Source organism: Dinoponera quadriceps, unplaced genomic scaffold (genome assembly GCF_001313825.1).
Source record: "Dinoponera quadriceps isolate SergipeBrazil2010 unplaced genomic scaffold, ASM131382v1 scaffold4444, whole genome shotgun sequence".
NCBI lineage: Eukaryota > Metazoa > Arthropoda > Insecta > Hymenoptera > Formicidae > Dinoponera > Dinoponera quadriceps.
The window spans coordinates 1118343-1143410 of record NW_014558991.1 but is presented as its reverse complement, the minus strand read 5'-3'; the positions used below and the strand labels follow the sequence as shown (position 1 = coordinate 1143410).

The 25068-nt window shown below is 48.0% G+C and overlaps 1 protein-coding gene across 9 annotated transcripts in view; it reads left to right on the top strand.

Moving 5' to 3' along the window:
* Nucleotides 1-553: 553 nt before the first annotated feature.
* LOC106750080 (eukaryotic translation initiation factor 5B) overlaps nt 554-25068 on the top strand; it is a 39121-nt gene continuing 14606 nt past the window's right edge. For 3 of the 9 annotated variants that reach the window (XM_014630157.1, XM_014630152.1, XM_014630156.1), the window contains exons 1-15: nt 554-740; nt 1467-1819; nt 1909-2101; nt 2171-2503; nt 2582-2785; nt 3073-3521; nt 3605-3822; nt 3939-4150; nt 4339-4604; nt 4775-4856; nt 4988-5169; nt 8235-8409; nt 17153-17229; nt 17842-18049; nt 18173-18268. In XM_014630157.1, coding sequence (XP_014485643.1) covers nt 707-740; nt 1467-1819; nt 1909-2101; nt 2171-2503; nt 2582-2785; nt 3073-3521; nt 3605-3822; nt 3939-4150; nt 4339-4604; nt 4775-4856; nt 4988-5169; nt 8235-8409; nt 17153-17229; nt 17842-18049; nt 18173-18268 — 3082 coding nt within the window. In that variant the 5' untranslated portion in view covers nt 554-706. Of the gene's footprint in view, nt 741-1466; nt 1820-1908; nt 2102-2170; nt 2504-2581; nt 2786-3072; nt 3522-3604; nt 3823-3938; nt 4151-4338; nt 4605-4774; nt 4857-4987; nt 5170-8234; nt 8410-9185; nt 9206-17152; nt 17230-17841; nt 18050-18172; nt 18269-25068 lie in introns of those variants that run through there. The other 6 variants (XM_014630155.1, XM_014630159.1, XM_014630158.1 and 3 more) reach the window with 4 other exon arrangements.

Here is a 25068-nt window from a genome sequence, read left to right as displayed (position 1 = left end):
GAATCAGTTCATATGTGGATAAAAACACGCGTATCCTACGAACAAATGTTCAATCAGTGCGATCGGTCCAAAATGAACTGAACGCAAGTTGAATGAAATTTTGTGAATTTCGCACTGATTAGTCAAATTTCAAGGGCGATTGATTCTCGAATCATTCATAACTATTCGTACATAACTTGCGAATGATATCCAATGAACGTACTGCTTTTACAGAATAGCTGTTCGCTCATTGGACATCATCTGTAAATTACGCGTGCGAATAGTTACGAATGATTCGAGAATCGAACCTCAGGTATCCTTACGTCCGTCGTATTACGTAGACATTCGATCGTGACGTACAATTCATGAGTTCTTACGTGTGCGCCCATTGGCCCTGCGTATGGCGCTGCGGTCGAGCTGCCCGTGTGCTATTGGCTAGTCCGCCTCATACCCGCCATCACACTCGACGATTCGACGTCTGTCGGCCAATCGGAAAGGAGCCACCGGCTGCTAACCTCTTTCTGATTGGTCAAGAAACTCAGACGCGAGCCGCTAGTTGTGATACGGGCGCAGAAGTGACTTCTCGCGGCTACGCTGCTCTATGTTATCCCATCACGTTCGCGTATCACTCCGTGTGCGTCGAGTGCGTTGGCTTCGTGCGTGAAGTAAAAGAGCTCGGAGGAAAGCTGAACGTGCACGAGACGAACGTCCATCACAGCGGGCCAGGATGCAGGAGTCTCAGCCGAAGAAGGGCAAAAAGGGTGAGCCGTGATGGTCGACCGTGCACTCGTCGGAGAAAGAACGGGGACGAACGTCAAATTAACATATGTGCGATCTCGGCCGGTTCCCGAGAGCCCGTTTGTCGTACGCCGCTCTCTCGTCCTTTCTCTCTCTCGCTCTCTTACCGAGAGAGTGGCAAATGTCGTCTGCTACAACCTAACCTCAATCGCGATCCGAACTCGTGTCACGTTCAGGACACACATCACCAGTGACACCGAGTCCGCGTATGGTGGCCAAGCGTTGCTCGTTACGTTTCGTCGACGGACGTCGTGTTTCTCGAAATGAGGAAGCGAATTATCGACATTCGCGAGAATACATTTCACGAGTTCAGTTTCGTAAGGTTACCGGATATTAGGTAATGTCGTAAGACCGGAACACGCGCGACTGTCTCAGACTGTTCTTCCTTAAGCGCTCGAATCTACTACATAATAAGCGGGCGACTTTGTCACCAGCTCGGACAAGCAGAAAGTGAAAGTTGCCTGTTCTCTTGATATATACCGTGGTGAAAGTTAATGACCCTGATCATTGTATCGTGATTAATATCGCGATTTGTGAAACACGTTTGATCCGTGCTTATAGCTGTTGCTGCTATGTTTTGTTATAAGTAGTGCCCTATACATGTTATATAATAAATCTGACTCTTTGATTTTTTCAGTAACACTGGAATGTCTATATAAAACCGACGTTATTGTTTTTGGTGTTGACAGCCAGGAGAAAGCAAAATGACAGTGATGATGATATCGAGAAAGTTCTGGCGGAGTTGGCCTTGGAGTATTCCGGAGAGAAACCAGTTAAGGACAAAGCTGAAAGCAAACCTGAGCCCAGTGAGCAAAAGATTGATGACGAAGACAAGAAGAAAAAAGGAAAGAAGGATAAGAAAAAGGAAAAGGCTGAAAGGAACGATGTGAAAGCAGAGGAAGCTGACAGTAGTGCAGCAGCCCTGGAAACAAATAATGGACAAGACATGGACGTGGAAGTTGGCACTGTGAAAACAGCGGCGCAAAAAAAGAAGGAGAAGAAGGAGAGGGAGAAGCAGAAGAAACTGGCGCAGAAAAAAGCGGTAAATGAGAAATGGAATTTGTCCGTTGTACAGATCCGTTTTACGTAGGGACTTTTCATTCTAGTATTAATAGTTAAAAATTGCAACAGGAAGTTACCAAGGAAGGCACGAAAAAGGTAGAGGATGACGAAGTAATAAAAGCTGATGATAAGAAGAATGATAAACCTGTACCTGAAAAGAAGCAAGATAGCTTGGAGGTCGACGTTGATGTTGAGCCTGAAGATGGCAAGAAGAAAAAGAAGAAAGGCGCTAAGGAAGAAGGAGTAGGCGCTAAAGAGAAAGGTAATTTTGCCTGTCATCTGACGTTTGCTTGACTGACTGTTTCTCTAATATATCATATTTTTGCAACAGGCAAAGGTCCTGGGAAGAAAACCATTGCCGCTATGCAGGAAGCTTTGAGGAAGTTGAAGGAAGAGGAAGAGAGATTGAAACGCGAAGAGGAAGAAAGGATGCGACAGGAAGAATTACGGGAACAGGCGCGACTCGAACAGTTGCGTCTCGAACAGGAACGCAAGGAGAGGAAGAAGTTGAAGGAGAAGCAACGGAAGGAGAGGCTGAAGGCGGAGGGGAAATTCCTAACGACGAAGCAGAAACAAGACAGAGTCAGGGCGCAAGCTATGATCGAGGCGCTCAAAGCACAGGGTCTTGACTTGCCGGATGTTGGAGAGAAGAAACCCAGGCCAGGTATCGCAAGATACGAAAAAGACGATCGTGAAAATACCGGTGTAAAGCCATTGTATTGACCGTTCGAATTTGTTTCAGGAACGCGAATCAGGCCGAATAAGTTGAAGCAGCAAGTCAGTGTAGAGAAGAAGGAAGACGAGAAGCTTGAGAATAATGAAGCACCTGCGGATCAAGTGCAGATGGAAATTGTGGATCAGCCAACGGAGGTGAAGGAGAAAAAGGAGGACGACGATGTTAAGGACTCATGGGATGCCGACAGCACTGAGGACGAGCAGGAAGAAGGTACTGTCTCATATATGGTTACAAGAGATATGTGTACAAATATCTCTTATTTTTTTATATTTCTTTTCGTATTACTTTTGTGTTCCGAATTCATTTCTGGAATTATGCCCACATGTTAACACATTGCGGACCAGACATTTTATTGCTAACCGTATCCAGTAGCCAGGTATGTTTTCGCCTCTAACGACGCAATATGAAATACGAGATATCTCGTCATCCGGCCGCAATGTGTTAACACCCTGCATATCGGATATCGAAGTAACCGAGTTTCAATCGACCGATTCTAGATAAATCGGACGATGCTACCAAGACCCCTGAGAAGACGAAAGAACAGCCGGTTGAGGGAACTCCCGTCAAGGCCGAGTCGGAGAAGAAGGAGTCCTCGGAGAGTGAGATGGAGAGCGAGAGCGGTAGTGAGTCCGAGTTAGAGGGCGACGAGAGCGACGAGGACAGCGAGGTGGAGGATAAGCTGCCGGATGCCGCGCGCAAGAAGGAACGCGTCCGAGAGCGGATCCAGAATCGTCGCATCGAGGCCGAGAAGAAGAAGTCGCTGGATAATCTGAGGGCGGCCGTCGTCTGTGTTTTGGGCCACGTGGATACCGGCAAGACGAAGATTCTGGACAAACTGAGGAGTACGAAGGTGCAAGATGGTGAAGCCGGTGGCATAACTCAGCAGATCGGTGCGACTAATGTGCCAATTGCGGATATTCAAAAGTCGACGAAACACGTGAGAGGCGTAAGTGCACACACGGCGCGCTCACGAGCGCGTTGAAGACGCGATACGCGACGTCACATCTGTGTTTTTCCCTTTGCTTTCAGTTCGCCGATAAGAAATTAAAAATCCCGGGTCTCCTGATCATAGACACGCCCGGTCACGAGTCGTTCAGCAATCTCAGAAGCAGAGGGTCCTCTCTTTGTGATATAGCGATCTTAGTTGTAGATATTACTCACGGGCTAGAACTACAAACGTTAGAGAGTATCAATCTGTTGAAAGCGAAGAAATGTCCCTTCGTGGTCGCCCTCAATAAAATCGACAGGTAAGTTCACATCCTGCACGAGGGAGGGAGGGGGGGGGGGTATTCGCCGCACAGTTTTGAGCAACTCGCGACGGACTTTTGCGTCGGGTGAATCACGGCGATTCGATTTTCTCCAGGTTATACGATTGGCAGGCTGCCGAAGAACTGAATCCTATGGACGTGCAGGATATAGTGAAGAATCAAGCACCTAATACTCAGCGGGAATTCGAAAAGCGGTCGAAAGAGATCATTGTACAGTTCGCCGAACAGGGTCTGAACGCGGCGTTGTTTTACGAGAATCCAGATCCCAGGAGTTACGTGTCATTAGTCCCAACCAGTGCCATAACAGGTATTATTATGATGATTTAAAAAATGTTATAATAAATAAGTACATGTTTTTAACATTTCAAAATTTCTCAATTTAAATTTCTTAATTTTTACAAGACGCGTGCATTTTTATACTTATATTTTTTAAATATTACGGTTTATTTTCCAATTTTCACGGGTCACATTTACACGTCGTGTTGTGATATGCAGGCGAAGGTATGGGCAACCTGTTGGCCTTAATAGTCGACGCTTGTCAAGGCCCTCTGGCCAGGAGACTGATGTACAGCGAGGAGCTGCAAGCTACCGTATTGGAAGTCAAAGCATTGCCGGGACTTGGTACCACGATAGACTGTATTCTAGTCAATGGAATGCTAAGGGAGGGCGATACGGTCATTATCGCTGGCACGGACGGACCTATTGTAACGCAAATTCGCTCGCTTCTTATGCCGAAGCCGTTGAAGGAATTCAGAGTTAAGGTAATCCTTTCAGAATTACAAGTTCTGTTCGCTGGATATATATATATATATATATATCGATACGTATTTGTTGTTATACGTGTGAAACGATATGTTGTTATTATTCCTCGTGGTGTATATAATTGCGTTTCTTGAAATATGTGTTATCACTCGCGCGTGTATCGCTTCAGAACGAGTTCAAGGAACATCGCGAAGTCAAGGCTGCTCAAGGAGTGAAAATTGCCGCGAAGGATCTGGAGAAGGCCATCGCCGGTAATATACCTTATATACGTCGATGAGACCGATTTGTCAGTTTATGAATAGTGACGTATCCCAAAATAAAACACGGTCGATTGTTTTGCGTGCGCGTGCCGAAGATAAATCCAGTTAATGTGTGTGTGCAGGCTTAAATATGCAAGTCGCGCAGAAACCAGATGAGGTGGAAGCGTTGAAGGAAGAGATAGCCAAGGAGCTGTCGAGCGCCCTTGGAAACATACGGCTAGCTGAACGAGGAGTTTACGTCCAGGCTTCTACTTTGGGCGCCCTTGAAGCGCTACTGGATTTCCTGAAGAGCAGCAAGATACCGGTGAGTACATATATATACTATTTTTCTCCAACTGCATGCGACATTATCCGTGCAATCGCGCGAGAAATTGCTGATATGGAAATAAGATAAAGACGGCAGATCAGGGTTAGGTGCAAAATTATATAAGAGAATAAGCAAGAGAGAAGGAGAGAGAGAGAGAGAGAGATAGTGATGTTTATTGGCATCCTGGGATTAAGTGCAAGTACAGTATGCGAAAAAAATGTGCAGAAAGAAAAAAAGCTATACTCTTGCTAATACAAAAAGAGTAGAAAAAATAGAAAAGAAATATACAAATAAATATACACGCGTACATATCGAAATAAAAATAAGCAATAGTAATAATTTACTCGGTGTTTTCTTCTTAATTTCATTTGCTTCGCTTTTCTTTGTACGTCGCGCTTTCTGTAATCGTTCGCTCTACACCGCCGCTACGTGCAAAGCTGACAGAATCGCGACACATTACCTTGATATTTTCATTGTTTAATTAGTAATTGAGACGCGTACATATAACTTATCTGTCTGCGTAAACGCACAAATATCATAATTCTTCATCTCTCCTATCTCTCCGCATATTTTCTACAATCAATGTATTTAACGGATAAGAGAAAGAACGCAAAGCTCAGCTGCAATTGTGCATAATATGTATGAGCGCAGAGAATGTCGAATCTGGAAAAAGAGGCAAAGCACGCGGATACATAAATAAGCGAAACGAGTGTGTGCATCGACACAATCACATAGATAGATTAGGCAGAGATAGATAGATAGATAGAGAGAGAGAGAGAGAGAGAGAGAGAGAGAGAGAGAGAGAGAGACGGACGGACAGGCAGACAGATAGATCGGTAGCTAGATAGATAGACAGATGGAGAGAGAACAGCAGCAACAGCAGCAGCAACGAACCACTTCCTTCTTAACAGTTTAGCAGGATACGGCTCATTGGTCGCACACGGTGCTTGTACTCGTGATCCATCGTGCTATCAGCCGCGCTGTTCAACCGTGGGCACGCCTCGCAGCCTTCTATAGGGTGTCCCACGCGCGCCACGACGAAGCGTATCGACGACAAATTCGTCGCCATTTTCGAAATTGCGCCGATCAATTTTTTTTTTTCTCGTACCAAATAAAACGTGACTGCGGTTGCTACTTGCGTTGTACGATGGCGTGTCCATTTATCGTCCATCAATTGCACGAGCGCGAGCTCTAATTGAGACGCGGAGTCTCGACGAGATAATCTCGATTCCCATCGAGAGAGAGAGAGAGCGGAGAAGAATAGAGAATTTTTCGTTAGAAACGATCCGCTGAGCTGCTTTCATGTTACTTTAGCAAGATAATTGTATTAAAAAGTAATATGACAACAAGGTGAATGTGTTAATTTACAACTTGCCATTGTGTGCTTTTTAACATATTCCGTGTTGAAGTAACACAACAATTTCAATGGACCGTTTTAACACGAAAATTTTCACTATATATAGAGTAGAGCATATATTCATTCTGAGGTCAAGACCCTTTAAAACAAACTTATAAAACAAATAGCATAATACGTAGTTATTTGAACGTATAACGCAATTACGCAACCAGAATAACCAGAAATTCAGTATTCTTCAACCAAATGCATCTGATTGTTCTTTTTCTGGTTAATACAATCAGGCTTTATCTTTTCCGTGCAGTGATAATAACCCTACATACGTACATTGCTACCACTATAAAATATATTTGGCATCGAGACTAACTATAATTTTCTATCAACGTACGTACTAAAAACTAAACGCATGCGGTAGAAAGAAGCGAGTGATAAGAGAGAGAGAGAGAGAGAGAGAGAGAGAGAGAGGCGGATCATCCTCGAACTATTCGCAAGAACAAAATATCGCGTATTTGCACGTGCTGTACGCGCGCACACACATGTGTAAACACGTCGCTCGTTCACTGGCGATATTATTATTTATAGAGAAAAACTACGCGTGTTCACGTCGCGCGAATGATTCGCGGTAATCGCGTCTACGTATGCCTTCGCGCTATCGGACAGACACAAGCGTGCACGATCGTATATATTTACATAAGAGAGCGTCGAGAGATAGAGAGAGAGGTATGGCAAAAATATCCCGTTATCTCGAGGGGAGGGAGGGGGAACTCCGAGATATCATTCACAACAAGCTCCACAACGCTGGCTACGCTACAATGACCGTAGTAGTAGAGGGATTCCGCGCCGATTCCGCGTCGCGCCGCATTTCCCCATTCTATCTTACGGTCGAGCGGTGCGGGTGCACACACTCGCCGGCCAAAGAGAGGTCGGGAGAAATCGAANTAGAGAGGAAGAGAGAGAGAGAGAGAGAGGGGGGGGGGTAATGTGTCCGTTCGAAAGTATTTTTTGCCGGTGCCTCCGGTACAGCCGGGCTAGCACACGGCAAAAACTTCCTGTCATCTTCTGAGACTCGAAGTATAGGTAACGCACCGTCCGAAACGGCCTTAAGCCTGTCCTTGCTCGGGTTATGAATGGGCTCCCCCCACCGTGATCGCGCGATCACGTGGCCCAGTGACGTCAGGTTTATCGCACGCACACGCGAAAGAGACACGCACGCACGGTCGCTTGGCCTCTCCTCTCGGTCTTCCCTCTTTCCTCGCCACTTCCTCACGTGCACACACAGAGACACGTTTCCACGGCAAGAAAGGGACGAACGGGGGAAGGAGGGTCGAGGGGTTGGCGGAGGGGAGGAAAGGAGAGGGCTGAGTATCGCGTTGTGACCGGTTGTGAGGGAGGTGGACGAGGAGGGAAGACGGGGCTGAGGGGAAGAGAGGGTTTGCGGACTAAACTCACGCAACACACGCGCTGCCGATGTGTACACGTCCGACGTGTGGACGTACTTGTGTATGTGGTGCGTGTCTCCTCTCTCTCGGAACGCCTCGCATTCGCCAACATGGAGACCCGCGCGCGCGCGGACGTGTGTAGGCTGGAAAAAAGGAATACGTGATCAACGTACAGGAAACTGCCCACACTCGGCGCGCGGGCACCGTGGGTGGATGGATCGACGGACGTACGTATGTATGTATGTATGTATGTATGTATGTATAAACAGACGGTCGATTCAGGAATCGCTGCAACTTCAGGACAGTCGCCGGGAAAGATGGCGGATGCGCAAAGGCGCCCTGCAAAAACGAGCCGAGAAAGAGAGGAAGAAAGCGAGTCTCCGAGGCACTCGAAGACGACACGAGGTACATCTCGACTCGTTGCCGGGAAACACGAACGACGAGGTTTGTCTGAAGCTGGGTGATACGCTGAGCGAACGAACGGAGTACGAACGACGAATGCGAACCCTCGTTTATTGCATTTTGTAAAATGTGCACAGAGGACGGTTGCAACGGATTTCTTCCTTACATACTTCGGAACACATAAGAAATACGACGGAACGAACTTGTGATTCACAAGTATGAAGGCAATAGATGGTCAGACAGCTGTCAAAATTAGATATGTATATGTATCAAAGTTACATGTGATATGTAATTTTGACAATTTCGGCTTCATCGTATTTTTTGTGTGTTCCGAAACATGTGGAGAAAAGGAAACTGTTGCAACCGTCCTATGACCGACTGTACGCCACAATGGAATCCGTACTATCTTATTATTATTATAATTTCTTGTATACTAAAGAGCCCCGTTCGTCCCGTAAATAATTGCCAACATTCGCCATATCACACGGAGCTGGCTTCGCACATTCGCTGTTCGTTCGCACAGTGTATACCCACCTTCACGCTCACGGCGACGAGCGTTGCTTGCGAATCGATCGGATCGGCCTCGCGGCTCTCGCTCGAAGCGTTTCCGCTTCGAATCACTCGTGCCGGTTCGTTCACGTGGCTTGTTCCCTCGAATCTCTCATTCACTCACGGAGATCGTTTTACGATCGAGTCTCTTCCATGTTTCGAGTACAACATTGCAACAATATAATGAATGAAACGAGAGGCAGGGGTCAGCGATTGTACGCAGACGAAATCAGAAAACAACAGCCTCTCTCTCTCTCTCTCTTTTGCAGCGTAGTTTCACATTCGCAGCCGCGGATAACAGGAAGTCGTAACTTTTCATTTCAATGGCCGGAGAGGAGGATCGTCGCGTGGTGTCTTTAGGTCAAGAATGTTCCGTGACTGTGGAAGAAGTCCGAGAAGCGCTGCCTCCGAGCGCGCGGGGACGAGGAGGGCTGTGTTATTACGAGCACACCGAGTATCGTATTCGCGTAATTGAACAACGACGAGGGCGGGGCGGCGAGCGATCCGCGATCGATCGCACACAATGGCGGCTGGCTCGCTGAATTAACGATTCTTATCGGGCGTCTTCCTGTCCTCCTCGTCCCGTTTAGGCGAACGGGATCGGAATATATAGCTTAATCGGGACGCGCGCTACGCTCTTCTCGGAACCTGCAGCGCGCGAGCGCGCGTTGATTGACGATTACCTGCTTATATAGCGCTCGTCGCGAGCCAGTCAGCCAGGCAAGCAGGTAGGCTGGCAGGTAGATAGATAGACTCGGGTAATAGCTCGAAAACAATCCGCGCCGGCGGTTCGAGCCGCCGAGTGTGGAAAAGGCGACGCACGGTGGTGCGGGTTCCACTTCCGGTCTAGCTGTGGGTTTTCGGGCCATGGCACCGTCCAGGTATTCTTGTGGCCCGAATGCGCGGTGTGCGATGTGGTAGCCTTGATTTGGAAAACGCGACCGATAGAAGGAGACCGTTCAAGTTGTCGGTTGCGTAGCAATGTAAGCCCCCGTTTCCAATCGGGTGTCTGAATTCGCGATATAAGCGTTCCCAAAGAGCTTTCCTCAAAATTGATAATGTCTCTCAATTCAAGCCTTGTTAACCCTTCGACTCCGATGCTGATTTCTCGGTTACCAAGTGGAGCGAACGGCTGGCCCCGAAAAATTTTTACGTTAAAAATTATATTAAAATATAATAAATAAACATATCAATGCATGAATGCATAACGTCGTTTATTCTTAATTACAAGAATCAATCCAAGAAAAATTCATAAGAACTATCAAAATTGTCCGGCAGAATTATCCAGAAAAAAATCATTTGTAGGGCGCACCGGCTCGCTCGGCAATCGGAAGGTTAAAAGTTCACTTGATTAAATTAGTTTTCCGGTCGATCCGCTTATTTTTCAATAGGATAACATTCGCGCTACTCCCTTGTTAGTGTTTTCTCGACGATGCTCTCTGTTTTTTACTCTTTTTTTTTGCGACAGCGACGATAGGAATACGAGGCGCTTTTTCGCGAGCTACCTTGTATGCTCGCCTAGCGTGGCTCGGTTTATTCGGTGCGTTTCTCTCGGAAGCGCGTATCCAGCCGGAGCGGAGCGGATCGCGCCGTCACAAGCGGACGGAGGCGCGTTCTCGGCTCCGTTTCAATGCGAACACAACAGGAAAAGATGGTTCGCTTCCTCGCATTGTTTCTGAACACTCGGCACGACAGCAGTTTCTTACACGCCAGTTATGCATCAAGCTGGGTTCCCTCGAAACGAGACTAATGCATTTTCATAACCGCCACGATACCTATCGTTCTTGTCTAACAAATTACACAATCGTACGTAATTAGGATTTCCGCTCCGTTGGCTGGCTGGCTGACTGGTTGACTGGCGATGCCAGTTTTCGAATTCTCCGCCGGCGAGAATCCATTCATCCGGTTTATCGCCGCCAATCGGTCTGTCGGCTGGTCGTCCTCGGCACGACATTTGCACCGTAGTGTCCGAGAAATCTGTCGATCGTTGCCTTTAACGTCGGATCTGCGAGTGAAACTTGCAACTATTTTATTTTTTCTTTTTTTTTTGTCTTTTCCTTGACACGCGCCGAATTAATTTTACGTGACTTACCGGTGACTCGCGTCACGTGAAACTCACGCATTATGCGAGACGCGTTTTATCGGTCGAATGACACGCGATAATTTCATCGTATTATGAGACACATTTTCTCTGTTAAATAACACGTATGTCTCGTTATTAATTAATTATAAAAATATTTCAACGAATATGTTTCACTTCGAAATATCAAACTACCTGAACGAAAAGTTCCGATGAGCCATGCGGCAGAGAACGTGTCGAGACATAGTCATCGAGTCACTAACGAAGGTTTTCCTTGCCTCCAGAATGAAGGAAAGGAAAGAAATCTCGCGGAGAGCTCTCGAGCGGCCCCGCGGGAACGTGGGAGTCCGCGCGAGCGAGCTCGATACGAGGAAAATCGAGAAAATCCCCCAGCCTTTGTCGAGGGAGCTCCCGTATATCCGCCGGCGTGTCAGCGGTTTCCTCTCCGGCCCTCGTAGTTTCCGCGGTCATTCTGAAAAATTCGCCACTAGCACCTGGCCGGTCGTTCGTTCGGAAGCGCCTCGTTACCTGCGAGTCGACCGTTCGCGTCACGGGCGGGCGGAAGTGCGGCTCGCTCCTCTTCCGCGCCGGTGCAGCAGGAAAAGATGGCTCGTTTCCTCGCATTGTTTCTAACCGCGGCATATGAGTGCGGCCTGCATATGCCGGGGACATGGGAGCGGATGCGGGGCGCGGACGCGAGCGAGCGAGCGCCCGTGCACGCTTCGCCGCGTCGCGAGCGCGTTTTTACGAAGCGATCGAGAAAAGTTACGGATTAACGCGTTAAACACTGACCGAATCTCGGTTAATTTCGCCGAGGTACGCCCCCTCCGCCGCCAGGTGTCCCTTTAAGCCCCAGTTGTCACAATCGTTAGATGCTCGTATATTTATGTATATATATACACTCAGTTTTTCTTGAAAAACTATCTTAAAATCTTTGTGAAAAATCGTCAAAAAATATTTCAATCGGGTACCAATTGGGTACCAACGTGGGTACCAATTTTCGAGAAAAAATATTTTAAGACTTAAGGGGATATTTCTACGATCCTCTCCCATAAGCAAATTAGCTTTTCTGCGAAACGTCTCTTTACAGTCAATATTGTTCAGGTCGCCGATGATTTGTAGCTATAGATTATAGATTAAGACAGTTACAGATAATTTGTAAGTTTATTAGTTCTCTCCTGCGAGACGCACATCCAGCCAAAGTCTCCGAACTCCGTCTCTCTCCCACACACACTCTCTCTCTCTCTCTCGCTGTTTATTGGTCTGTTTTTTTCAGCTGCACTGCTGAACTGGTGCAACAAGTTGAAGCGAGACAAAAATATACACTTGCCTAACTCTAACTTATCGCACCAGTTCAGCAGTGCAGCTAAAAAGAATAGACGATATTCTCGCGACAAATCGAACAAGACCCACGCTACGCGCGAGAACGCACAAATGTAAACGAGACGCAAAGTAAGCCCGAAGGAAATCGTGCATTACGCAATATCCGTGCTGATCATCGTGCCTCGTTCAGTTATTACCGATTCGTGCTCGATATACTTCTTGGGACGACGCACGTCCTTCCTTTCCTGGCATGTCGGGTCGCGAGAAAAGGATGCGCGAAAAAGCCCACCTTCGGCGGTGGCCACGAAATCGCGCCGAAAGAGGCGCGCGCACGGGAGTCGTCCTTCGGTGATGGCTAATCGTACGCGCGGCGCGGGCAGGATATGCAGGAGGAGCGGAACGGGAGGCGAGTTTAATAAATTAGCGTTTCCTTCTTCGGCGAGCGTGCCGCAGTTACGACGAGAGGCTAAAGAGGATCCGTGCCCCGACGGCTGGTTTTAAATGCCGGAAGCACCTCCCTCCCTCCTCTACAGTCCCCCGTGCGTCCCCTCCTCCACCCCGTCCTGCCCTCTTCGTCCCGCTTCCTCACCGTCTTACTCTTCCTCCCAACTTCCTCCCGCTTGTACCAGCGGCGTTTCTTTCGCCGGCAACATCTGCCGTGTCCGCCTTTTCTCGTCGTACTAGATCTCTCTCTCTCTCTCTCTCTCTCAGTCCTTTCCTTCTCGTCTCTCTTTTTCTCTACTCTCTCTCTCTCTCTCTCGGCTTTTTTCCATCGCCGCCAGTACCTCTCTCGCCCTGTTCTTCTCCCCCTGCGATCCCTCTCCTCCTCTTCGAGAGAGCATCCGTTCCTCCAAAGCGAAGTATCGTCAACTCGCGACTCGCTACGAATTTTGATCGCGCACCAGGAGAGACGTCGTCGACGGGAATTCACGCCAGCTCGCACGGCTATTGTCGAAATCCTGTTGATTCGTCGGCTAAACTACTTCGGGAGATAATCTTAAAGCTAGAAAAGTGAACGTACTTCGAGAAGAGGAAGAGAGAGAGAGAAAGATTACTCGAGTGCTCGAGTGAGTTGAAGTAATCGACTTCGCGATGATCGCTAATAATAGACGGAGAAAATATTGTAATGAAAATTACTACAAAATGCTTTAATTACTACAAATTTGTAACGCCGGGTTATATCGGAATCATTGTCGAAATTAATATGTACGTTGTAATCTTTAGTGATGTATAAGAATGAAGTACGTTAATAAAGATTACAACGTACATCATAATTTCAGTTATAATTCCGACATAACCCGGCGTTTGTATTACGCGTAATTAATGTTAACACACGGATATATTATATATTTAACACAAAACTTACAAGGACTTACACAGGTACAAAATATTTTTATATATTTCATGTATAGCAGCTTTTAGCGTTACATCGATCCGGTGTAAGTACGAATGATCGAATTGGCGATCGAAGTATCGTCCGTTTTCGTTCGCGTCTCCGACATTCACATTCTCTCGGTGAACGCGCGATAAAACGTGCGCGCCGATAGAGCCGGCGCGGCATCTGGCACGTCAGGATCGGAATGCTTACGCGCGCCGGAAGTTCTAAAATACGCTTATCTCGGAAAGTCCTCGGGAACGTATCATCTTCCGCTCGTTCATCCGTTCGCTCGCTCGCTCGTCCGTCCATTCGTTCGTTTGTCTCTACCTCGTTCTCCCTCGATCGTCCGCCGCCTATCGGCCGCGAGCCTGGTTATACCGGCTTGAGAATTGGCCCGTAAATAGGAGCTATCATGGTCCGCATATATCCGCGAGAGAATAATTATCGTTACAATCGCGGAGGACGCGGCTCGAGGGTGCGTGCTGTGCGGAGGCAGAGAGAGAGAGAGAGAGAAACGGACGCGTGTGTGAATGCTTTTAAAGATATTTATTTATTCGTCCCTTTTTACGACGGCTGATTAACTCCCGAGTTCATAAAGTACAAATGTAGAAAAGTAGGAATGGACACACGGTAACCGCGCGGAGTACATTAGCCATCTCCGCTTGAGAGACCGACGTGCCTTTGAACGAATTGACCGACCCCGAGGAAAGTATTAATAACTTGTGTTCCATAGAAGACAAGAGCGATCTGTTAGTCGTGTTTCGAGATAGTAACTTCTTCGGGTTTCGGTACATTTACTCGGGATTGTTAAGCGTCAGCGTGTCTGACGTCTCGTCATTCATCACCGTTTAATCCCTTGACCAACCGCGTCCAACCAGATTTCTTTCACGCTGGAACGCTTTTTTTCTGTACACGGAGAGAATATTAAATAGGTTTTTCTTTTCGTACAATTTCTTTCATTTTACCGGAAATTTTTCACAAATTGCCTGGAAAGTCAGGGAATTCTTCGGGAATTTTTTTTTTTACGGGTTTCAATAGACACCCTTGGATACAATGGAGCTTTCTAAAAATAATTAAACAAAACAATACTGTACGCACCAGCGACGAGTAACGAGCGCCGGGGAATGAAAGGGGACGAGATAAGATCTGAGACTTACGGTATATTTACAGTGTGTTTAACTTCGATTGAGCGGGACTCTTTACGCGGCAATTAGTCCCATATATCGAGCGCCGAGCGTTATTAGACACCGACATCGTATCGGGGCGGTTAACTGATATCTGCCTGGCAAACCGGAAAGATAGGGAGGCGCGCGCGCGTAATCATAGCGAAGATCACGAGTATATCTCGTCTTTACGGTCGGTGATTGAGGCGGAGTTTAATATGTTGCAGTATCAGCCACCGACCAGTTATCGGAAATAAGCGTGCGTGCGTGTTCTTAATTAATCGTTTCTTCGCGGGAACGCGTTCACCGCGTCCGTATAACCGGGGGAGTGTTTACTCGCGATTAGAAATGAGCGGCTCGTTTCTGTCCGCGCGATATAAACTCGATAGAGATGAACCTCTAATACGATCTTGTCGTATCGCCGTCGAATTAAGATGCCGCGATGTCGGCGATCGTCGCGTCCACTCCTCGCGCTCGATTACGGTGTGTGATCACTGTGACGAAGGTGTAAAGTATAATTTAGGAGTTACACCGTGGCGCGAGATCCGATTTCGAGGCGATTTCTAACGAGACCACCCTACATAGATCCGAGCGTTCATCATCAGCGATACACGAAGGTTTATCGATGAAATACAGCACATTTCGTACCGCAAAGTCGGTAACCGAGTTTGAAAATCAACGTGTCATTTTGTATGATTGATGCATCGATCATTTATATTTATTATTCGACAAAATTGACGATGCAAAAACGTATCGCCTGGAAAGAGAGGGGGAAAGAGAAACGGTATGCGGATTAATTCTCGTGGACGGAGCGGCGGGTTCTTTTCTCACGCGCCGGCTACGAGATAATTCTCACTCGGCAGTCAACGTGTTAATTACAGCGGAGAGATCCGCGCTTGGAAAAAATGTTTGAACGTCGAAGGTATCTGTCTGTTTGGTGGATCTTCAAGGGACATCTTGTATATCCCGTCACGACGATGGCACTCTCGTACGGCCGGCTTCAATTCCCGACCGCGATAGATTCGTGGCGCACCGTGTCTCCTCGGCGATGCCGGCGAGGAGAGCGGCTTGTTTGTAAGTAGGTGCATCGTCGCGTTTATTTCGATTTCAACGTCGTGTTGCGTCGCGCCGCGTCGTCGTCGTCGTCTCGTCCCGTCTCGTTGCACCGACTCGGGACCGAATCTGGGCGGCATGCATGCGTCACTGGTTATTTTTGCCTAGTCGTACGCACATCGACCGTACGCAGAGAGACCCCCGAACACCGCGGAGTCCGCGGTGTTTCGTCGGTGGCAATGATTCCAGAGATTCGTCTCTCTTTCTCTCTCTCTCTCTCGTAGCGTCAGCTCGGAGATGCTAACACGTCGCGTGAATCGCTCGGTCAGCGGTGTCCGAAGGATAAAAAATGAAAAAAGTGATGAATGTTAAATTGTTCCTTTCTTTCTTTAAGATAAACTAAATATTTACAAAAGCATTATATCGAACGATGTAAATAAATTAGAATATTTTTATTTTTAGAAATATTATATGTCGCATTCTTAACGGAGATTCTCTCTCTCTGCATATACTCGAGCGACTCGAAGGAAACGTCCAAACGTCGTTTGAATTTTTCTGTCGACCGCATTATTGATCTCATAAAGATGTCTTTTTGAAGGATGATTCTTCGTACTTTCACCTACATGTGTACACAAATCCCATTACTTTGTAGTTCACGCGTAATAATATCATTAGGCATGATATCACTCTTCTCTCTTTTAAACGCGACGGGATTTCGTCCGTCTCGATTCGTGGCGAATATTTGCGAGAATAATTCGTTCGTCTTTACTCACAAAGCCAGCCGTGACTTCCTTCGTAAATATTTGTACGTCTGTCGTGAGACCCTCTCGTAACCTTCCTTGTTTATACTCGGGACACACAGTTACTCCTCCTCGGACAAGCAAACAGCCGAGCGTTTTTGCGCGTTCACGTGATCACGCGCGACGAGTGTCAGCGTCGATGAAGAGTCCCCATTGTGCGTAAGAAACTGGCGCGAGTTAGCATGGGATGACCCGCGCGATTGTGACTCGCGGCAGTGGTCGGATTGTTACCGCGGTCTCGGCGCTCGATTGCATAATAATGTGCGAAATAACGTAACGGCGAGAAAACTATGCAATAATGTTGCCGAGATGACACGCGAAATCGGAGCAAATTGTTGCGTAATGAGAAGTCTCTCGCCGTCTGATATCGCTCTCGCGTTAAGCAACTAACGCTCTTCTCACTCGTGCTAACGTTGCTTTTTCGTTTTTGTGCGCACAGTACGCTGGGATTCGCATCGGACCGGTCGTCAAGAAGGACGTCATGAAGGCTTCCATCATGCTGGAGCACGACAGCCAGTGAGTACAGCCTCGGTTGTCGTTTAAACTGTAATATATTTGTCACGTTACGTCACGTTGCATCTCAGTGAAATTAAATCGATCTCGGTTTCAGTATGAAACTTTGTTACAGGCGCTTCGTTCCGTTATTTGTCGTTATCAAACTATCCGTGAAACTTTTTCCATTATGAAACTATCATGTCTTTCGGGGAGAACTAAAAAAATATATTTTTTTAGTTTCCGCAGATAACTTACCGCATGTCATTCCCCGCTTATGACGTCACAAAATCAATACGGCCGGCCGAGAGAGCCGAGCCTTGAGATCCATCCGAGAGGCCTGTGCAACGTTAATCCGGTTTAGTAACAACCTTAGTTAGTGAGCTCTTGCTCACTTAATTGGACTATATTTTTAGATCTGGAAGAATATACCAATCGGACGCGAAAGTTTACTAACTACGGTTGTTGCTAAACTGGATCAACGAATTGCCGCGTAAACTCTGATTTCGATACTCCCTACTTCTTCGATAAATTCTCCGATATAATTTCCCGACTTTCATCTCGATTTTCCTGGAAGAATCCTCGAAGAACCCCGGCTAATCGGACGCTAAATCGATCGGTCAAATTTGCCGGCAGGTACGCCACGATTCTCGCGTTCGACGTGAAGATCGAGAGGGACGCGCAGGAATTGGCGGACTCGCTGGGCGTCAAGATCATGCAGGCGGACATTATTTACCACCTGTTCGACCAATTCACCGCCTACAGGGAGGAACTGAAGCAGCGCAAGCGGGACGAGTACAAGCACATCGCCGTGTTCCCGTGCAAGCTGAAGATCCTGCCGCAGGTGAGGGGGTGAAAGGGCGCGATAAACAAGCGGGATTTACGCGCGCCGGCTATTCCACGCGCGGCTTTTCTTCTTTCTTTCTCTCTCCTTTTTCCTAAAGCGGTGGATCCGCTTGGATTTCAGCACGTGTACAACTCGAGGGACCCGATCGTGATCGGCGTGATGGTCGAGGCTGGCATCGTCAAGGAAGGAACGCCGCTCTGCGTCCCGAGCAAGGACGTGAGTAGACTCTACATTTTCTCTCCTTCCGTCTGTCCGTCCCTCTTTCTGCCCCTTTCTCTTCGATTCTGCCTCGCTGCAAATCGCTACGCTCCTCTTTGTGCTGTTCGCATCGTTATCGGAATGCGAATACCGCCGCGCGAGCGTCAATAAAGTCGTCGATCCTTCTCGGTGTCGAAAGGGAATCGGCACCATCCATCGCGCGGAAACTTATTTATTCATCTTTTTATTTTGCGCAAACGAGAAAAGTTTTTTTCTTACATGAACGAGAATAGAAGAAAAATGCACACGAAGTGACGATAACGACGAAAGAGAAAAAAAAAGAATTTACATTTCTACGAGCGGCGAACATAATTTGAGTCTCAGCGCAAATCGCGAATACACTCGCGGAACGGACTTCCATCGTCATCATAATCCTCATCCCCCGCCGGGGAGGGAGGTAACGTGACGACAAAAAGCGTGCGTGGCGAATCTGAGACGCCAGGATCCGAAAATAACCGGGACCAGGCCGGTATAATCGCGCGGTGTAGCTGGGGAGATTAATGAAATTTACGTCGAAGTCCCGCGGCGAAAATTGAATCCGCGCGGACCGAGGGATGAAGGGGTGAGACGGAGAGGAGCCCGCGGGAGGGAGTCGTGACCGGAGCGGGTAACCGAGAAATCCTATCGGCGCGCGCGTAGGTGAACTCGTTCGGCGGAAATACGGCGATTCAGTTGGCCGATCGATCGCGTCGATCGAGCGGGCGGACATATAAACCGCTCCGGGCCGCGACCGGCCCGGCATTCTCGGTCTCGCTCTTGCGCTCCCGTAGGTGGATCCGACCGACCGAGAAAACCGCCCGTCTCTCTCTCTCTCTCTCTCTCCGCGTCCCGTTCTTTCCCGTAGGAGGGATCGGGTGGGCAGCCTGGCCTCTCCGGCCTCGCCTTACGCGGTAGCGCGCGAAACGTCGCAGGTTGCCTCGGCGGGCCCCGTAGGCGTCGCGATGCCATTAGCGGCACGCAAATTTCCCGCCGCACAAAAATCCGAAATGTATTCTCCCACCGGCGTCGCCGTGCTTGGCGCACCCACGCGCGAGCGAGCGAGAGCGATCGATGATTTAACGCGCGGGCCGGTCTGTCACCGCGCCGCAACTTCGCCTCACCCGGCCGGCTGTTTCTTCACCCTTTCACCGGTGGACGCCTTTTTCAGGCCGACCGCCCAGCCTCCAGATTTCTGGAGCACCTTCGGACGGAGGTGTTCTCGGAAACCCCGCGGTTAGATGGCGGGATCTGGGAAAGTTACCTTTTCACAGTATCGTCGCTCAAGAAGCAACGAGTCGTTATAATTTACGTCTTTTTTTCTTTCCTTGCCAAGTTTCGAACATCTCTTTCTTACGATTCGCCGTCGTTCCGTTGCACGTACACACAGAAAGAAGATGATATCTTTATTGAAAAAAAGAAAGAAAAAAAAAATCTTGTAAAACTGTAACTGGTCACTTCCCTGAGGATAAACGAACTCTAAGCCGGACACGAAATATTCCACTCCGTCGAAAAGACGTTAGAATCGCTTGAATATATATATTAAAATTTCTATAATTACACGTTCATATCTCCGAAGAAAATGTAACACTAGTTTAATTATCAAGCATGTCGCAGCACATCGCCTTAGGGGGTGTTCTCTCTCGAGAGGCTCGGCCTCTCGAAGAACGACTGAATTTACGTAGAGCCCGGCGACGATATCGTAGGAGTCGCGCGGCGTTAGATAGCGCGCAAAGGGAGGCGACGAGCATTCCGGGCCCTTTAGCATAGAAAGCAGCTCCGACCACGTATCCGAGGCCCACGCGATTCTCCGCGGGACATCTCGGCCCGACACTCTCTCGCCTCGTGGCTGCTCTTAAGCGATATTTCCCAACGTTTTCTAGCGGATGTCGTCCTCGCCACGCTCGCACGGCGAAATCGCGATTTCGCAAACTCGCGATTCCCCACCAGGCCGTCTGCCTTCCTTCCTTCCTGACGACACGCGCGGATGCCGAGCGATCGATCACTTTTCCACGCGAGACACGATATATGTCGAAAGACGAGCGCGCAGGTGACACCGGGAATCTCCCTTTGACGCACGCTTCGTTTTACGCGGCTCTCTCGATAGTCCGAAGTCACGTACGGAAAAAGAGAGTTTTCCGTGCCAATTTTTCGGCGAGCGAGCTGATCTGTGACACTTGAATTGCCGTTACGAATGATTTACGAGTGACACGCCTGTTCGTGTCTCCGCGAGTCGTGACGCCCGCATAGACTACTTGACCTCCCGCGCACAACGCGAAAAGGATCGTATTCGAATGTATTTCCCGGGAAGAACCGGGAAATTCCCGAATAAAGCTCGGGGTGTGTGTTCTCCACTTCCCGCAGTGTTTTCTCTTTCAAGAAAAAAAACACGCCCCGAATCGGTGAACAATGTCTGGTCTTGAAGGTATTTTTAAGAGACAGACCCGTATTTCCGAGTCTTTCACGCTTAACTTAAGTAGGATCAGCCGATTTTGCCACAAAGCTCTCGGGTTCATTCAGCCTCGCCGAAAATCGCACGCGATAAAGGGGCCTTCCAGACAGGTAATGCGATCGGAAAAACTGCACGGATTTACAGCCGTGAAAGTTACTTCCGCTCCTCTCGGAATGCCGTTGAATGCGACACTCGGTGTGGCGATCGGGTGCGCGCGATCTTTTTGCGGAACGCGACGATGACCCGACGATGATCCCGGGTGTCGGTCGAGTCTCACGAAACTCCAGTTAGCGCAGGTCAGTTTGTTGCCGGCCCGGTCGGGCGCTCTTTGTCAAACGTCCGGACGACCGGATGTAGCCCGACAGAGGAGAGCGCGCGAGATGTATCGCGCCGCGAAAGGAAGCGAGCGACGCGGCTTACGAGCGAGCCCGGCGACGTGAGCTCGCAAGCGTCGCGCGGATTTTTCCCCGCATCTCGCGCACGCCGACACATTTGGCGAGAGGTGGAGGAGGCGGCGGTTGCTCGAAGAATCTCGCACGCGGAGATCCGCATACCGATTTTGCGAGGCGACGACGCCACCTCGCTCTCTCATCGCGTCGTCTGTTACTACCTATTTTATTTTAAGTTGTACATTTTATTACATATTTTCCTTCTCTCGTTTCTTTTTATCACATATTGAATTATTTATTATATCCGCAGAGAGATTCTTCCTGTAAATAAGTAAAATAATAATAAACAATAATAGTATATACAAATAATAATTATGTAAAAAATATAAGTACTTAAAATAATATTTATATATATACTCAAAACGTTTTAAATATTTATTTTTTATATTTTTGTCCCATTTAATTTGATGTTAGTATACAAAAAATGACTTTTTCCATTTAAAAGTATATCGATTTTATCCATTAAAAAAATCAAGTCATTATTTCTATCTTGATCTCGGGTAGAAAATCCAAAATATTTGGGATAAGAACGGAATTCCCAATTGATATTCTAGTGAGATAAGCAATTTTGTAGCAAGTTTGGGCATTCTGATAGGAATCTATATTGTATCTTGAGACACATCTCTTGAGAAATTTCTATGTGCAGGTATTCGCAATCTTTCCGTTGTCCCTCGCTCTTTCTTTCTCTTCCTCCCTCTCTTCCTCTCTCGTCAGTGATCCTTACTGTTTTACCTTCCGATTTGTAATCACAAAGAAGACAAGAATGAAGACGAGACGGCGCGACAATGTCGCGGCGCCTACCCTGAAAAAGCGTCTCCATCCGTCGCGTCTTTCATGTATCTCGGAATTCTCCCTCGACGTTCCTCCGTCCTCCTGCCTTTTACAAGCGCGCCACGCCTTTCCCGTAAACGCGATCGACTCGGTAAGTAACACTAATGACGAGACGCTAATGACTATCGAGTGTCGTTCGACGTTACGTAATTCCCCCGTTCCCTCCGCGTCGCTTCTCCCTCGGATTTGATTTCGCGGTGCGGCGTGCACCGCGGAGAGCGCCGGGAACGCGCGAGCAGAACCTATCTATTCATCTCTATCCGCTTCCTCTCCCGCGACTTCTATCGTGCGTTATCGGCCGTGCACGCATGCACACACACACACACATATACGCATACACGCCCAGAAAAACACACGGACGCGCGTACTCGTACAGGCGTTGCGCAACACGCCGATCTCGATAGGCGGCTCTAACGCCGAGCGGAAATCCGGCGGATTCTTTCGGCCTGCCGTTTTCTTGCCGTTTCCTTTTTCCTCCCTCACCCCTCCGGCGTGTTCCATCCATTTTCCTGTCCTTCGGCAGGCCGGGTTATTCATTCGCTCGTTCGGGTCTCATTCGGTCGGTGGCGAGTTCTGCTTTCTCGGCCTGATGACCCGGGAGCGCGCGGAGCCCCGCGATAGCGCCTTGCGCTTTTCATGCTCGCGCTCTTCCTCCTTCTTTTTCTCTTTCTTCACTTTGCTTGCTCTTCTCCGCTTCTCCGGGAGTAGATCTCGGCGCGTTTCACGATTGGATGGTCCTGGCGGAAATAACCTCCACCGCGCGTAAAGCTTCGTCGTCTCTTCTTCTTCATTATCATCATCGTCGTCGTCGTCGTCCTCATCGTCGTCGTGCTCTTCGTTTCGCGTGTATCTCCACTTACTTCTCCATTTTCTTCTGCTTCCTTTATCAGGTCGCCGCCGAGCGACAAGTGGACCGGTTCGCTTGTTGTCTTGCTGAGTGTGCGATAGAGCTCTAATGGAATAGAACTAGTTTCTTAATTGTTCGCGTGGAGCACGCTCGTTTGTCAAATTCCACTTTTTGATTGTAAGCTCCTCGGATACCGTCGAAGCCATCGAATAAGATGTACACGTGGGCTCAGCTTCCGTTACTTGTTTCCACTCAATTTTCCTATTTTATTGAACAAACTCGAGAATTTTCTCTAAATAATCTTGACAAACTTGGTATTTATTTGTTCATACTACTGACTGTCCCATTATTACTTCTTTGTGTTTGTGTTCACTCTTTTCCTGTTCTTCTTTGATCTTTCTGCGATAAAATTGAATGTGAAACAGCGGGATTGACACGTCCCGGAGGACGGTGTCATCCCTATAAAAGCTGACGCGACGCGAAAGTTGGAAGCTCGAAGAAGAGCGAACTGAGCGAGCGAGAATGATCGGGGGCGGAGAGGGAAAAGGAGAGAGAGAGAGAGAGAGTGCAACTAGCACGAAACAGGCAGAGAGAGGAGGAGGAGGCCCTTTATCGTGGCAAGTTCAACAACACGCTATCGTGGCGCGAGAAACACGATCGACGTTGCTGGTCGCATCGAGCTCGTCACCTCCGACTCTCGATCTCTCCACTACGATTTCATAACGCCGTCTCGTAAAGAGAGACGGAGATAATTTATTACGCATACGCTGTGACGAAATTCTCCAAACGTACCGAAGCGAAAGAAAATGTAATTGTCGCTCGCGCAACGCAGTTCATTAATACTCCGGCATTTTCCGTCGCGTCTTGTCGCGCGGAGATTAAAACGCGTTCTCGTTAAAAATTACACTTTTGACCCGTCAAATTTTCATTCAACGCCATGAAGTTTCTTGTAGTCTTCAGTATCGAGAATCTCGGCATTCGTACCCCGAATAAGAATGCGATGAAATCATTATTATATTCTATTCATTATATTTTATTTTGTATATTATATACCGTATCTACTAATCCTTTAAGGCCCACACATCGATTACATTGGAGTAAAATGTTGTGATTTATAAGATCGTTTTGAAGAACGTTTCTGATGATGAGAATCGTTTTTGACCGGGTCAGAAATATTCTCTCCAACGGACAGGAACTTTTGTCTCAAATAAGTGTACGGGTTGAAATTATTGTTTATTATATTTCATTATTCATCACACACACACATGCACTCTGCTGCATTATATTTATCATAAGCCGTTGAAGGTTCTCTCCATTCGTGTGACCGTGTCGGAAATATTACTTCTGCGGGCGGAAACCGAGGAACGCGTCTATTATCGAACAACATCCGATACTCTCGCGGACAATCGAAAACGCCAAAGAAGGACCGTGAGGAAGCTTAGAGGAGCGATTTCACTTGGAAGTATATTCAGCTCGTGGGCGAGCGACAGGAACTAGAAACGCTCCGGTGCGCGAGTCCTCTTCCGGCGGAAAGCCGTTCTTCCTTTCTCTCCGTCCATCCCTCCTCTTCCTTCTCCTCCTCCCATTCCTCTTCCTTTTCCTTCACGTATACGCGTGCAAATTCGCGGCGGGTAGGAATTTCAAGCCGAGGATATCTCCATTGAGAAGGTATTCAGACCGCGACGTTTCGCAATTGTCCGCAATGCGCGGCGGCTGTTATTCTCGAGCACGAGGGAGCTCCTACGCGAAAATTATCTCCCCTGACTTCGCGCGTCGCGAATCGCCCGAGAGCGGAGGAGAATACGCGGAACGCGCGCGCGATTTCTCTGTGTTGCGACAATTATACGGGTTACTTTTCGATTACCGCGGATGAACAGAATTTCCCACAGATTAGCGTGTGGTCTCAATTTCACCGTCGCTCGTCAGCGACTAGATTACCTCCCGCGCACTCGGAATGCTCAAAAGCAAGACGAAGTATGGTAAAATAGACGATCGATGTGCAGACGGGAAGAGTCTTACCGTGAAAATCACTCGAAAATATTGTAACTACGAGACATACCGACGTTCTGTCTTAATTTATTATCCTCCCATTTCATACGCGCTACTTGTATTTTAGGTATTCAAGTCTAATATCTAAAACATTTACCGCGTTTCTTGGTACGATAAAAATAGGGTCGAGCATAATGGAACTGCGAGATATCGC